Raw genomic sequence first — 17,097 nt, 5'->3', positions numbered from 1 at the left:
TTTTTCAGGGAATCCAGTATTTTCCTAGTGAGATTGGTTGTCTCTATTTCCAGTTATACGAAATTTGCCATACTTTTATTGGAAATAAGTACACTACAAATATTTTCGTGAGAATTGTATCTTTAAAACTCTAAATGTTATTTCATTTTTTTCAGGAGTCAGCTGAACAAAGACAAAAGGATTTTGAAAAGTTATTAAACGAACACGCAGAAATAGTTCAAGAAATCGGCCGTACAGCGAGCGCAGAGAATCTGAATTCAGACGAACGAGACCCTTAGTGCCATGACATTATTTTTGAACCACAGACAATTAAAAAAAAAAAGAGAGAGAAAACACTTCAAATATTATAACGTAAAATATTGTACATGTTGTACATAGACTGTAATACTGATGTACGTGATTATTGTGTGAGTGTGATGGTTGGCAGGCGGTTACTAGGATGTTTATAATAGTCACCATGGTTACGATATAATTTTAGGAGTATAAATATATATATATTCACTTGGATACCGTTTTGAAGAAAGATTGTGTATATATACATATACATGTATGTAAACAGACTTAGTTCGGTTTAAAGTAGAAAATGATTTGTTAGAAATGATTTAAGGTAGTTATTTGATGCTGTTTACAATGAAAATTTATTTTAAAAAAAGCCAGGCCTGACACAGCATTTTCTCGGGTTCGTTGTATTTATGGTTTCTAATTCTGCGAATTTGCCAGTGGGAATGCTCATACTAGGCTTTCATGTGTAGAATATTTTTTAAAAAAAAGGTTTAAAGTAGAAAATTATTTTTTTAGAAATGATTTGAAGTAGTTTCCGATGAAAATTTATTTTTAAAAAAAAATGCCAGGTCTGTATCGTATAACATGTCATTTTTCGAGATTCATTGGATTTATGGTTTCTCATTCTGCAAATTTGCCAGTGGACCTGCCCATATACCAGGCTTTCATGTGAGGAATGATAATATTAAAGGATGGTTATATAATTTTTAAATGTAAAACTTAATTATAGATGTCACGGAGTGATCAAAATATGAACGCAATCCTAGATTATTTTTTATTTATATCTTTGAAAATGTGGGGTACGATGTACATGTGTTTTTTTTTTTTTTTGCTTAAAATGGTGAGTTTGTATCATCAAATTTGTTTGTATATATTTGTAGAAAAAAAAATATGATAATAGCCAATCTGATTACAACACAGATCCTATTTCATTTTGTTTTTTATAGTTCAAAATTTAGTTTTACTTGTCGTTACTACACTAGGATCTGGAAGAGTTGTTATATAACCCGCGTCTTGGATAATGTGAGGGATTAGCCAATGAAACAGTCTGTTATGGCAAGTTCTTGGGTAAATCACCCCTGACGCGACCTTCCAGTACAACCGGTCAGATCTTCATGTAGTAGAGGCCATCGAAAGTATAAAAAAACGAAACGAAATATAGATCTGGGCCGTGTTTCTCGAAATTTTAATAAAAGATAAAATCCAAATTTTAGTAGATAAGCACTAAAATCAATCTAATATTATCCGATGAAATTACTAAAATTTGGATTTTATCTTAGTTAAAATTTTGTGAAACAGGCCCCTATATTTTAAAGAGATTCGATAATAAGAGCAGTTCTAGTATATTACAAAACGGAACTGTAGAAAGATTTGATGGGTGTCTATCAAGTTTACTCATTTAAATATCATTTTGATTGTAGGTTTAAGGATGCATTATGTACGAGGGTCAGGGTCGGGGATGGTTAACGCATGTGCGTTGTATCCTAAGGTCTGTCATTGAATCAACTAGCGTAGTTTCGATTCCCTGGTTGTACGTGACAAGGAGTAGGGTTGCCTGTCCAACTTCAACGGTTTTCTCCTGATCCTCAGTTTCCTCCAACTGCTAAAGAATTATTGAAATAAAATTGAACCATATGTTAGTCCCGAAATTACCTGGTTTGTGTCGAGTAGATGTTTATCCCCATTTCTCTCTCTCTTGCATTATGTAAGCTTTAGATAAAGAACTGTTCATTCTTTTATATGATAGTCCAAAAAATAAATAATGAAAAATGAATTAACTGAAAATTTTATTTAGATTACTTTATTCTGTGCGAAGTTATGAAAAGATAGTCTCCATTGTCAAGTATCATTGCAACGATGATAAACAAACTCTTGATTATCTATTTTATGGTTAACTTATTATCTCGCGAGTTTGTGCTAATCCATTCAATATCTAAGCCATCGGATGGCCTAGAGAGTTGATTGTTGGCTTGTCATGTGAATAAATGTCTAAATAATCTAGCTTGCTAGCCTGGATGTCAGGTGTTCGAGGAAGTTCATTGGGATTTTCCGACGTGGTTTCCTCTTGTCAGTGGTGCAGAAGGGATGGCCTGGAGGGATGAAAACACTGAGGTCCTGTGTACACATTGGCCTGCATGTAAAATGCATGTAAAAGATCCCTTGGCAGTTGGAATTTGATATAAGGTGAGGTCGTAGCTCTGCTGTCCGGGCACTGTTTCCCTCATGGTACACTGTATGGCCTGTGTCTGTCTTCATTAACCCAGTTGTAGCAGAACAGTAGGACGTTAAACCCCATTTCATTTCATTTTCATTTTGTCTGAATAATAATTTATATAACATTGAAGCTCCAAAAAAGATATACTGGTACAATGGGCAGATTTAGCTCTCACATAATGCATCTTTAACGAGAATAAAATTTGGTTATAATGTTTTAGGCACTGCCAGGTCTCTCATTTGGATCACTGAAATTGATCGGTCGACGGGACAGTTTATCCGTCAGTCCATTTATATGTCATATCAAAGAATTTTTATCTTAAAACAAAATAAATACCATTTAAATTTATAGGTTTTTTTTTATGTGGAAAAAACACTTACAAATGATTTATTGATTGAAATAATTAATACTACATTATTTGATAAAAATATCTGACGTTAAGCACAATAAATACCGTTATAGTTTTTATGTGTACAAACACTTAAAAATGATTTATTAATTGAGACAAAGTTGGCCCATTATTTGATAAAAATGTCTGACGTGACAAATCTCAGATTGACAAATTACATAAACAGGGACGATTTTGAAGTAACTGGTAAAAAAGAACGTGCCTTTGACTATGTCGATTTAACAGAAAGTTTTACACTTGATTTTCCAGCACTTAAAAATAAAATGTAACTAAATTTAAAATTTTATTTTTTTTTCTGTTACAAATGTTTTATTTCTTATTCACAAGAAATAAATGAATGAAATAATTGTCATAATTTCTAGAATTTAATTGCATGAATGAAAGTCAGACTGGAAAAGAACTGTGATATATATGATATCCTCATAATGTCACGTCATACCTTGACTGTGTTTGCTGACTTTATTATTCATTGGGGTGAAAATTGATAGATTTTTAAAAAATTAGAGAGATAGAAGAATGGAGTTTATCGTCCAATCAGTACAGGTATCTGGTCTTTATGACAAGTTGAAGGAAACTGAAGAAAATGTGGAGGTTAGGCAAGCTTTGCATAGATGACATCCGTGTTGTCTAATTAGACAAATCAAAGAATGTTGTTTAATGGGTACAAGAAGTGATTTTCATGTGTTGTTAATAAAGTGCACTCTGATAATTTCTTACGATAAAGCCGGCCAACACAGTCAAGGTAGACATATGTAGAGTACTGGTAACTTAAGAGTGTGAAGATATATATTCACTGGCATGGAGGATATTGAACAAAGTTTATCCAACCTGATAGAAGAGATATGTGTCGATTGAATATCTTGAGCCATAGTAACTGTTGTGGTTGCTAGGATTTCCCCAGATACCTAACAATTTTTGACAAAATATTTTTATGGACCCAGCTATAAACCATCATGTTGTTTTGAATGTATCGAAAAGGGTAAAAATTAATCTTGAAAGGGTACATGGAAATATAAATCAAATTAGTTTCTATGGATTACGTTATTCAACACATATACCCTATGGCCCCTTTATTTAATCTAGGGGGCAGACAACTCAGTCTAGGTGGGATTTGTTTTTTCCAAATGTATAGAAAGACTAAAAGACATATCAATATACATGTAAATGTATTTGTAGATTTTTTTTTTTTTGATGTTTTCTAATTACTGTAAAACATTGAATTACTTGTTTTGTAACCCTTTTATGATGACCTAATAAGGAAATCAGTTTACGCGTCCTTTGTACAGAGGTTTAACTGTCATTATAAAGGATATTAAAGGAGCCATCCCAGTTATAGTTAAAATATAAAATTAAATGATATTTAATGTCCCCACCTTTCTGAATCTACTGGACTAAACAAGACAAGCATACGTCATGTGACATGAGGGAAATTTGAATCCCAATTTTCAAAGGTTCTTTTATTTGCAGGGGATCACGGTGGCTAAGTGGGTAAGACGCTGGCTCGCTAGCCTGGAAGTCGGGTGTTCGATCCCTGCATTGGCCGAGAAAGTTCATCCAGATTTTCCGGCGTGGTTCTCCCTTGTCAGTGATACAAAACGGAGGGCCTGACAAGGACAGCTGTCTAGTCGTTCGAATGGGACAAAAAAACGAGGCCCTGTGTACACATTGGCATGCACGTAAAAGATCCCTTGACAGTTGGAATTCGATATAAGAGTAGGCTGTAGTGCCACTGTCCGGCAAAATTTCCCTCATGGCACACTATATGACACACTAGTTTACCCCAAACATCAATGCCTAATGTATAATATATAAGCTTCTAAACCATGACAACGTGCGCGCTGTATCATAAAGTCTGTCATTGAGTCGACTGGCGTGGTTTCGAATCCCCGGTTGTACGTGACAAGGAGTAGGGTCGCCTGTCCAACCTCGTGGGTTTTCTCCGGGTCCTCTGATTTCCTCCCACTGATAAAGATCCCTACGCGCAAGCGAATTATTGAAATAAAATTAAACCATATGTTAGTCCCAAAATGACCTAGTTTGTGTTGAGTGGACATTAAACCCCATTTCTCTCTCTCTCTCTAAACCATGACAAGATTGTCTGCGATATCACCCAAGGTGGAAATGAATGGAAAACCCCACAAACGAACAAGTGTGCAGTCCGTGCAGCGTGAAGTCTTTGTGTAAACTAGTAATAGATACGAAAGCGCTAGCTGTGTAAGAGCCTCCATAGCTATAATATGCATGGCATCCAAACGTGCGCATTATCGCTGGTTACATGGAAACGGTCCCATTGCATTTGCATTAAACCAACTGTTTCATTGGTGAAACGCTGTGAAAACGTGTAGATGGAAACACGTCCTATAGTGAAGATCAAGTGTATTTGGAAGTTTCATGTCCGCTTCCACCTGAACTTGGGATGACGTGTACATGGAAACACGTCCTATAGTGAAGATCAAGTGTATTTGGAAGTTTCATGTCCGCTTCCACCTGAACTTGGGATGACTCCTTTAAGTACTTACATTATACGAAACAAAAGAGATGAAATCAAATAACATGTATTAATTGTTTGTAAATAATCGACTATATTGTATTATAACTTATATTTAATATAGATATTTGAATCTATGATATGAAGAAAGATTATATCATGGTGTGTGTATTATTTTGTTTATTTAACATAGTATTCATCCAAATTAAACAAACTACAGACAATTTGGTCTGGAGCGATTGAGACCAGAAAACTTATTTTGTAGGGACTTTTTAAGCAGATTAGAGAAGATTTTGTCTAGAGTGATTGAGACCAAAAAACTTGTTTTATAGGGACCTTTTAAGAGTAGCTACTCTTAGTTAAGGTTATCCAGAGCTCATATTTTGGTCAGGACAGTGTTAATTGAGCTGTAAGGGCACTGAATTCTCAAATAGAATGTCCTAGTGTGATGGGCCAAAAACACTGGTCTAGTTCCCACTTGTCAAGTATAAGTCGCCTAAATTGACATGTAGTTATTTAATTACAGTTCATACACTTTTCTATGGTCTTTATACAACAATTTAAATTAAACTCAAATAATTTTATGAATACAACCTTTTCATTGGCTAAGAACTAAAATTTTAACTCTCGACCAATGAAAAGGCCAAGTCCATCAAATATTTTCATGAATAAGTCCCTTGGTGTGTTAAGTGTATTTTTAAATTCTTCAAATATGGAATGATAAAACTTTGATTTTGAGATTATGCCTTCATTTCATGTAACATAAAGACATTTGTAAAAAGTTTATATTGGAGTTAGAAAGATATTCCAAGAAAATATATTAGTATATGAATAATTAGTTTTGAGGTTTTGTTTTGTTTTGTTTTTTTCTTGCTCATTATGACATGATATATACCGGTTAAAATCTTTAGATATATTTAATATACATAGTGAAAGCTAATGAATGTATTGATGATAATTGAAATTCCATTAAAATTGATTGCAATGTAACTTAAGGCCACGGATCAAATCTTGATATTATATTTTTTTTTTTTTTTTTTTATATAAACTTTTTCGGATAGGTCAGACCATTCAACTTCTTAATAACATTATAACACTTTGTGGTAAGAACAAAAGTCTTTACATTAAAGGGGGTGTTGGATGGCCGAATGGTTAGCATGTGCATGGCCGAATGGTTAGCATGTGCATGCTGTATCATAAGGTCTGTCATTGAGTCAACTGGTGTGGTTTCGATTCCCTGGTTGTACATGACAAGGAGTAGGGTTGCCTGTCCAACCTTGTGGGTTTTCTCCGGGTCCTCCGGTTCCCCCCTCCCCCACACTGCTAGAGACCCCTACACACAAGCCAATTATTGAAATAAAATTGAACCATGTGTTAGTCCCGAAATGACCTAGTTTGTGTTGAGTGGACATTAAACCCCATTTCTCTACAGACTTTACTCGGATTGAAAAACTAACAAGAAGGGAAGCAACTCAAAAAAGGGGGGGAATATTTCCCAAATATTGTTATACACAGCAGTAGTGCAGCAACTTTAAAATGATCATCACTCTTCAATTTGAGTCCAGACGAAAATTGATATTTTGATAGCATTTTATGTGTAGATTTGTTTTGTGGGCTAATAAATTGTCTAAATTCTAAATTTTATTTCTGTATATAAAACCAGTTTAAAGATATAACTGATCTTATACAAAATTAGGACACTATGGAATATAAAATAAAGATTTATGTCTAGAGAATCCTAGTCGAAACGTTACTCAGTACATAATAAACTGTGATTTTATTCCATAAATACAACTGAAACAGTTTTTATGGTCAAGTTTCAACGTAGCTTACTAGGCTAATTTAAGCCAAAAATGAAAGAATTTGTAAAGACTTTTGCTTAACAATTAAAAACAGAACTTTAATGGCAATGTAGAGGTTGTATAATTGCTAATGGAAGACACAAATCCGATAAACATAATTCACTGTTTTAAAACGTTTATCCTCTTTAAGAAGCTTGTGTTCAATTTATCTGATCTGCTCTGCTCTGACCTCACGATAGTGCGCATAAAGAGATGTGTTGTTTTCTGCTTGTTTGATTGAAGCCAGATGCCAACAGAACAGGGGCCTAATTCTTCGAAAACTTAAGCTAAACTATTTTAAGGATACAAATTTTAGCTCTTGGCCAATAAAAGTGCATCCTTGCTATCCCCAGTGGCATAGTTCTGTTTTACTCCACTAACCCCTGCGTCCATTCATGGGGTGTTCACAAATTCAAATTATCTGCCCTTTAAGATTTCCTTGGCCATGTAGGTTTATTCTATGAACCAATCAAAAAACAGTTTACATACCGGTCTTAGCATCATTGTTTGCGTTCAACACAATATAGCAGCATGTACACTCGGTTATGAGAAAGGTTGCAAGGTGATCTTAGTTGCAACAAAAAATGAGTTATTTCCCTTCACCCACTTGCATATTATATATGGAATTCTTTGATTGGTTCGTTAAAAAAATAGCACAGTTGTCAAGGGCAGATAATTTGACAATGTGTCTCTGTCTTGAATGTTCCCAGGGGTTAGTGTAGTAGAACGGAAGGATGAAACTGTTGATATCTTAAAATATTTTAGTTAACGTTTTTGTGAATGAGCCCGCGGACTGATAAAGAAGCATGTAATTTAAATATAAATTAAAAAAACTGAAAACCCTGACAAAATAAATCTTTATTTATTAAGAATTTTTTTTTTGTCTGCTAATTTTATTTATCAAAAGCTTTGACCTTACAAAATTTATGAACGAGGTGTTTTATTTATTTATTTTTTTGTTTACAAAAGTTTCTTGTTTTTACATAAGATTTGTGAAGAGTTAAATATTTAAAGTATGAAGAAAATATATATATTAAATTGATTTTGTTGTATGTGCATTGTTATAAAAGTTTGATATTGATAGTATGAATATATTATATGAATTCTAGATCTGAGAAATTCTAGCTTATTGAGAAATTATATAAATTCTAGATCTACATGTATCTAGATTATTGGAAAATTGTATAAATTTCATGAGAAATTATACAAATTATAGATTTTTTAAGAAATTATATAAATTCTGGATTTATTATGAAAATTATATAAATTCTAAATCTATGGAGAAATTATATAATTTCTAGATCTTTTGAGAAATTGTATAAATTCTATGTCTGTTGAGGAATTCTATAAATTCTAGATTATTGAGAAATTATATAATTTCTAGATCTTTTGGGAAATTGTATAAATTCTATGTCTTCGAGGGATTATATAAATTCTAGACTGTTGAGGAATTATATAAATCCTATATAAATTATATAAAGTCTAAATGTTTTGAGAAATTCTTGATTATTGTGAAAATTCTAGATTTATTGAGAAATTATATAAATTCTAAATCTATTAAGAAATTATTTAAATTCTAGACCTATTTATTGAGAAATTATATAAATTCTTGATTGTTTGAGAAATTATATAAATTCTTGATTTTTTGAGAAATTGTAGATTATTAAGAAATTCAAGACTTTTAAGAAATTATATAAATTCTAGATTTATTGAGAACTAATATAAATTCTAGATCTGTTGAGAAATTATATCAATTGTAAATTTATTATGAAATTATAGATCTATTAAGAAATTATATAAATTCTAGATTTATGCGAGATTGTGTAAATTCTAGATTTATGCGAAATTGTATAAATTCTAGATTATTGAGAAATTGCTATTGTTGTGTTAGAAGAAAATCATTTCATTTTTATCATCAAATTTTGTCACAAAAGATGGTGAATTTTGATATGCTGTATAAAGTTTATTTACAGCTGAAAAAAATGTGTGTATATCATAAATTATAAATTATCATGAATAAATTATTACTTGAATTCTGTCTTTTTTTTAATTTCACAATAATGTAAACATTAGTACCAGAATTTTAAAGAAAAGGGGGGGGGGGTGCGTCTGACTTCAGTTCCTTTAAAAGAGGAGTCAGGAGTTCCTGAGTTTGAATTCCAGTGGTGGCTCATAGAGTTCCTTTGAATTTTCCAACTTTGTGTTATGTCACAGCTGGACAGTGGGCCTGGCGAGAAATAGTATCTAGTCGTTTAGATCAGATGAAAAGAACGAGGTCCAAGTATTATATTGGCGGGATGTTAAAGATCGAAATAAGTGCACCTTGTAGTGTTGCTGTCAACTGAACTTTGTCTCAACGGACCCCATCAAATCTAGTGAACTTTCCTGGTTACATAATTTTCTGGATCTTTCAAGCCAGTTTCCCCACTTGTCAGTGGTATGTGACAAGGATTAGGGTTATCTCCGGGTTTTCCGGTTTCCTCCCTCTGCTGAAGACTCCGGAGGACCCGGAGAAAACCCACGAGATTGGACAGGCGACCCTACTCCTTGCCACATACAACCAGGGAATCAAAACCATCAGGGCCATAACAAGCTCAGAGCAACGAGGGGGACAGGAAGTGTTCTCAGGGGGGCAGTAATATTGATGGACAATGTATATCTATTTTTTTTATGGTCAGAAATTTTTTCACGGGGGGGCGAAACTTTTTGCAGGGGGGGCTTTGCCACCCCTGCACCCCCCCCCCCCCATAGTTACGGGCATGGAAACCATGCCAGTTGACTCAATGACAGGCCTTATGATTAGTGTGCGAGTGCTAATCATTCGGCCCCCCCCCCCAATGACCCTAGAATAAACATAATGATAATGTTAGTCTCTAAATGACCCAAGTAATTTGTTTATGAGACCCGAAACTCACTTTCTTTTGTTTTACATAAGAGGAAACGGGGCATCATTAACACAAGTTAAACACCCAATATTTCTTCATTATTTTTCCTTCGACTATTCCATGAAAATGAAATGAAATAGGGTTTAACGTCCTACTGTTCTGCTCCAAACTGGGCTAATGAAGACGGGCATATACAGTGTGCTATGAGGGAAATTTTACCTGGACAGTGGCACTACGGCCTATTCTTATATCGAATTCCAACTGTCAAGGGATCTTTTATGTGCATGCCAATGTGTACACGGGACCTTGGCTTTTTGTCCCATCCAAATGACTAGACAATTGTCCTTGTTAGTCCCTCCGTCCTGCATCACTGACAAGGGGGAACCAGGCCAGAAAATATGGATGAACATTCTCGACCAGTGCAGGGATTGAACACCCGACCTCCAGGCTAGCGAGCCAGGGTCTTACCCACTTAGCCACCGTGATCCCCCTATTCCAAGAACAGTTAGTTGAATATACATGACGCCCAATATACATTAACACTCTTATGTGTATAAGAGTCCACTTAAAGATGCCATAAATACAAATATTGTCCAATAATTCACGGTAAATATAAACAACATTAGTCTACCTTAAAGACTCAGTAGCACTCTTGTTGTAACTGAATAATATGTCCCAATCTTTATTCTGGTCAACAAATTGTACTATTTTACAATATTCCAATTAATTAATGTACAAATTTCATCTTAACACACCTAATTTAAAAAATTGGAAAAATTCAACTAAATGATTTGAAAAGCCTGACGTAAAGCTTTTCAAATGTGACTTGGATTTAAAAATATTTTTGAACCCTTTGGACAAGTAAAATAGGATTTAATGGATAATTTACACAACAGGTAGGACACTAACACATCTAGTACTTAGAATAAGGCTATTTTTTATTTTCTGGAGCTGTCAAGCCAGCAAGAGTGTTATTGTCCCTTTAACGGTAAATTACCATAAATTAACCTAGTATACCGTGTAATATCATGGACCTTGTATTATAAAGTCCATGGTAATATACATATATTCTCAGTATTTAAAATACAGATGTCATCCTTTGATGTTGACGTACCATTATTTCAAATAATGGTACGGGCAAATTGTCAATCGTACATTATTTATACTAGTGAAATACTGGACTCGTGTGACGCATTTCATTGCAAAAGCACGTGCAGAGTGTCTTGTTGATACAATATATGTCTGGCTCTCGACCATTAAATTATACATAACTCACTGTAAAAAATTCATACGTATACAACATTAGTCTACCGTGTAATATCCGTACATTTACCATTATATAACTCACAGTAAATACGCACTCGTGTACAACATTAGTTCACTGCAATGTATATTCCCGGTATATAACTCACTGTAACTACACATACGTATTTAACAATAGTTCACCGTGCAATATATGTATATTCCCGGTATATGTAAACATACACGTACGTATACACCATTAGTCCACTGAGTAATATACGTGTATTCACCAATAGTAAATACACCTCCGTATACAACTTTAGTCTACTGTGTAATATATGTATATTCCCGGTATATAACTCACAGCAAATACACAGTTCACTGAGTAAGATACCTATATTCCCAGTATGTAACTGATAGTAATTGCACAAAACTCACGTTATATCAATTGCGTATATCACTCACGGTAAATACACATTGAGTCAGCTGTGGAAGATCTGCATATAACTCATAATACATACACGACATTAGTCAACGATGTAATGTATATTTACCAATGTATATCTCGCAGTGAATATACACCATGGCTCACATAATACACATAATACCCAATATCATCGCTTCATTTCAAGCACGTCGATAATTCATTCCAATGCTCAGTTCAGATCTATTCAAATTAGTAAATTCATTTGATAAATCAAACAATTCGTAGGCGTACGGGTCTATTTTCCCTGGGGAACTCTATCATTTTTGCCCAAAAATACGGCGCCGGAAAAACAAACCTACATAACTTTACCAGAAATAACAGAGAGAGAGAGAGAGAAATGGGGTTAAACGTCCAGTCAACACAAACTAGGTCATTTCGGGACTAACATATGGTTCAATTTTATTTTCATAATTCGCTTGCGCGTAGGGGCCTTTAGCAGTGGGAGGAAACCGGAGGACCCGGAGAAAACCCACGAGGTTGGATAGGCGACCCTACTCCTTGTCCGGTACAACCGGGAAATCGAAACCACGCCAGTTGACTCAATGATAGACTTTATGATACAGCGCGCACGTGCTAACCATTCAGCCATCCAACCCCCAAGAAAATAACAGCAAGTACCGCCTAGAGGAGAGAAACTTCTCGATCGGCAGTTTGTGTTTGAGAACTAGACACCCTGAATCAAAATCAGAATTGAATTGTGTGATTTTCTGAAACTGAACTCAGGTTTATTGGGGTTTTTATTTATCATTTGGTTGGTCACTACCCGAAAAATTTGATGATCGCCCGAAAAAATGTTTTGCCCGACAGCAGCCCCGCAATCCCTCGGGATTCTATTAGATATCATATTAGAAAATTGTCTATGAACTGTTATCTCTATATTTCATCATCTGTTAAGAGACGTTTGATTAGTAGCCATACTGGGGATCACGTGGCTAAGTGGGTAGGACGCTGGCTCGCTAGCCTGGAGGTCGGGTGTTCGATCCCTGCATTGGCCGAGAAAATTTCCGGCGTGGTTTCCCCCTTTTCAGTGATGCAGGACGGAGGGCCTGACAAGGACAGCTGTCTAGTAGTTCGGACGGGACGAAAAACCGAGGTCCCGTGTACACATTGGCGTGCACGCAAAAGATCCCTTGGCAGTTGGAATTCGATATAAGAGTAGGCCGTAGCGCCGCTGCCCGGACAATATTTCCCTCATAGTACACTGTATGGCGTATGCCCGTCTTCATTAGCCCAGTTTAGGAGCAGAACAGTAGGACCTTAAACACCCATTTCATTTTATTTCAGTAGCCATACTGTTTCTTAACGTCAGTATTTATTTTTTACATCATATGAGAGAGAGAGAGAGAGAGAGAGAGAGAGAGATGGGGTTTAACGTCTACTCAACATAGGTAATTTCGAGATTAACATATGGTTTAATTTTATTTAAATAATTCGCTTGCGCGTAGGGGTCTTTAGCAGTGGGAGGAGACCGGATGGCCAGGAGAAAACTCAAGAGGTTGGACAGGCAACCCTACTCCTTGTCACGTACAACCGGCGAATCGAAACCACGCCAGTTGACTCAATGACAGGCCTTATGATACAGCGCGAACGTGCTAACCATTCGGCCATCCAACACCCCCTACATCATATGAATTGTTTTATTTTTATTGAGGTTTTAAGTACTACTGTTCTGCTTCCACTGGGCATACGCCATACAGTGTGCTATGAGGGAAATTTTGCCCGGACAGCGGAGCTACAGCCTACTCTTATATCCAATTCAAACTGCCATGGGTTCTTTTACGTACACGCCAAAATGTACACCGGACCTCGGTCTTTCGTCCCATCCGAACGACTATACGCTGTTGCTTCACAGGCCCCGTCTTTTTTCGGCCAATGCAGGGATCGAACACGGGACATCCCGGTTAGCGAGCCAGCGTCCTACTCATTGAAACACCGTGGCGCCCCGTTTTTATTGAACGTGGATTCGTTTATGAATAAAGGGAGGCAAATGCAGTATTAAAATACCATTCATAAAGGAGTGCTTGATTAATCCCATTCAATTTTGGTAATTTGTTAATCCCCTCACTACTATTGGATTATCTACTTTATTAACTTAACACCAATGTTGTCCTTGGTGACACGTGACATGGAATATATGTATATAAGTTAACATTGAGTCTATCGTTAACATTCACTTTCTGTCTTCTTAGTTAACCCTTTAAACTTCCAACATGAGAGAAATCGTTCATATGCAAACCGGCCAATGTGGCAACCAGATCGGAGCTAAGGTAAGTTTAATATGCGACAGTCTTTGAAAGTAAATTGTTCATAATATATGTTTCCTTTCTGGTCAACGCCAAGATACAATCATTTCTGTTGACCGAGTCGCTTAACCAGGGAGCCACGGTGACTAAGTGCGTAAGATGCTGGCTCGCTAGACTGAAGGTCGCGTGTTCGATCCCTGCATTGGCCTAGAAAGTTCATCGGGATTTTCCGACGTCGCTTCTCCTTGTCAGTGGTGCAGGACGGAGGGCCTGACAGGGACAGCCGTCTAGTCGTTCGGGTGGAAAGAAAAACCCAGTTCCCGTGTACGTAATAGATCCCTTTGCAGTTGAAATTTGATATAAGTGTAGGTCATAACGGCGCTGCCGGGCCAAATTGCCCTCACAGCACACTGTATAGGAGCAGAACAGTAGTACGTTAAACCCCATGTCATTTCGTTTTATTTCGCTTAACCAGGCAGTGATTTGCATAGCTATTGTATATCCGCTGTATTAGCCAATAGCATATATCGGAACTGATGTTTACTTAAAAACAGAACTCTAACTCTATGGCGTTTTATCTTTCAGTTCTGGGAAGTAATCTCTGATGAACATGGTATCGACCCAACTGGAACTTATCACGGTGATTCTGATCTTCAGTTGGAGAGAATCAACGTTTATTATAATGAAGCTACAGGAGGAAAGTATGTACCCAGAGCTGTTCTCGTCGATTTGGAACCCGGTACCATGGATTCTGTACGATCAGGACCTTTTGGTCAAATCTTCCGTCCAGATAATTTTGTGTTTGGTCAGAGTGGTGCTGGTAATAACTGGGCTAAAGGTCATTATACAGAAGGTGCCGAGTTGGTTGATTCCGTTCTAGATGTGGTCCGTAAAGAAGCTGAAAGCTGTGATTGTCTACAGGGATTCCAGTTGACCCATTCCCTGGGTGGTGGAACTGGATCTGGTATGGGAACTCTCCTGATTAGTAAAATCCGTGAAGAATATCCAGATAGAATCATGAACACCTTCTCTGTCTGTCCTTCACCTAAGGTAAGGCGATTTTTAAATTTAATTTCCTTAAACTGCTTTGCATATCTGTTATGTTTTTTATATTACATATATCTGTTCAAAGATGCCGTTTTAAAAATCCTGTATAGCTTTACCCATGATTGAAGCTCTGTGTATTTAAAAGTCCGACATATGTCACTCTGTGGGTATGAGGAGCCATCGTACCTACGTGGATAAGATGCTGGCTTGCTATCCTGGAGGTCGCGGGTTCACGTCCAGTGTTGGCCGAGAATATTCATCGAGATTTTTGGCGTGGTTCCCCATTGCCAGTGGTGCAGGGCGGAGGGCCTGACAAGGACAGCTGTCTAGTCGTTCGGATGGGACAAAAAACGAGGTCTGGTATACACGTAGGATTGCACGTAAAAGATCCCTTCGATATAAGAGTCCGGGCCGAGCAAAATTGCCCTTATAGCACACTGTATTAGTAAAACAGCAGGACGTTAAATCCCATTTCATTTACATTTCTTTTTTGATATGAATGATTTTACCGTAATTAAATGTGCCCTCTGTTTAACCATCGTATTAACTGCTTTTATTTGTATTTATAATTTCAGGTATCAGATACAGTTGTTGAACCGTACAACGCTACCCTCTCAGTTCATCAACTGGTAGAAAATACAGACGAGACCTACTGTATTGATAACGAGGCTCTCTATGATATCTGTTTCCGTACCCTCAAACTGACCACACCTACTTACGGTGACCTCAATCACCTGGTGTCAGCCACCATGTCTGGAGTGACCACCTGTCTACGATTCCCTGGTCAACTGAATGCCGATCTACGTAAACTAGCTGTCAACATGGTACCTTTCCCACGTCTACATTTCTTTATGCCAGGTTTTGCTCCCCTCACCTCTCGTGGTTCCCAGCAGTACCGAGCTCTCACTGTACCCGAACTCACCCAGCAGATGTTTGATGCCAAGAACATGATGGCGGCCTGCGATCCTCGACATGGTCGTTACCTTACAGTAGCTACCATGTTCAGAGGTCGTATGTCCATGAAAGAGGTGGATGAACAGATGTTGAACGTTCAGAATAAAAACAGCAGCTACTTTGTTGAATGGATTCCCAACAACGTAAAAACAGCTGTCTGTGATATTCCACCAAGAGGTTTGAAGATGTCAGGAACATTTATTGGTAACAGTACAGCTATTCAGGAACTATTTAAGAGAATATCTGAACAGTTTACAGCTATGTTCAGGCGAAAGGCTTTCCTCCATTGGTATACTGGTGAAGGTATGGATGAGATGGAATTTACAGAAGCCGAATCTAACATGAATGATCTGGTATCTGAATATCAACAATACCAGGATGCTACAGCTGAAGAAGAAGGAGAATTTGATGAAGAAGAAGGCGAAGAAGAAACATAAAAAGAAGATACGCAAATCTTATTAATAGAAATATTTAAATTATTACAGATTATTTTAATCATTGTTATGTTTATTCTGTATTATGTAAATCATGAATAAATAAATTAAAATTAAAAAAAAAAATCTTTTTATTTGACTTAAGTGGGTCGTTTCCACTCCTCACTGTCAGATGAAACTCTACCTGTTAGATTCTTGCCATGGCCATTTTGATTTATATTGTAATAGTTGTCGTCCCGGATGAAGTTAAAAAAATAAGGCCAGGATGAAAGCCAATTTTCTGAACCTTTCAAGGATTTTGAGAATATTCAGAACGAATGCACTCTCAGTCCCGTATCAAATTCAAATTAGACTACAATTTCGTTTCGTTTATTGTACAATGTAGACGTATTATCCAGTTGCCCCTATCTGGGTGTGTTATGTGTGTGGTTTTTTTTTTTGGGGGGGGGGGCTTTTTATTATTTTTCTGTGTTTAGGAGTGGGTTTTTTTCCGGGTCCCCTACCGTACGTTTTTTTTATTGAAATAAATTTGAACCATATGTTAGTCTCCGCAGTATTATAGACAAGATT

The 17,097-nt window shown here is 36.4% G+C and overlaps 1 protein-coding gene and 1 pseudogene across 10 annotated transcripts in view; both read left to right on the top strand.

Annotated features, from left to right (window-relative positions):
• Positions 1 to 9,268, top strand: part of LOC126822441 (uncharacterized) — a 186,207-nt gene extending 176,939 nt beyond the window's left edge. For all 10 annotated transcript variants that reach the window (XR_008788351.1, XR_008788352.1, XR_008788350.1 and 7 more), the window contains one exon: positions 156 to 9,268. Coding sequence is in view for 3 of the 10 variants with exons in the window: in XM_050551358.2 (XP_050407315.2) it covers positions 156 to 278 (123 nt within the window). In the remaining 7 variants the exon portion in view is untranslated. The remainder of the gene's footprint in view (positions 1 to 155) is intronic.
• Positions 9,269 to 14,127: 4,859 nt separating this feature from the next.
• Positions 14,128 to 16,530, top strand: LOC126822449 (tubulin beta-4B chain-like; annotated as a pseudogene).
• Positions 16,531 to 17,097: the final 567 nt, after the last annotated feature.

Source organism: Patella vulgata, chromosome 5 (assembly GCF_932274485.2).
Source record: "Patella vulgata chromosome 5, xgPatVulg1.2, whole genome shotgun sequence".
Taxonomy (NCBI): Eukaryota; Metazoa; Mollusca; class Gastropoda; family Patellidae; genus Patella; species Patella vulgata.
The sequence above is the reverse complement of the archived record's forward strand: the minus strand, read 5'-3'. Positions and strand labels throughout refer to the sequence as shown.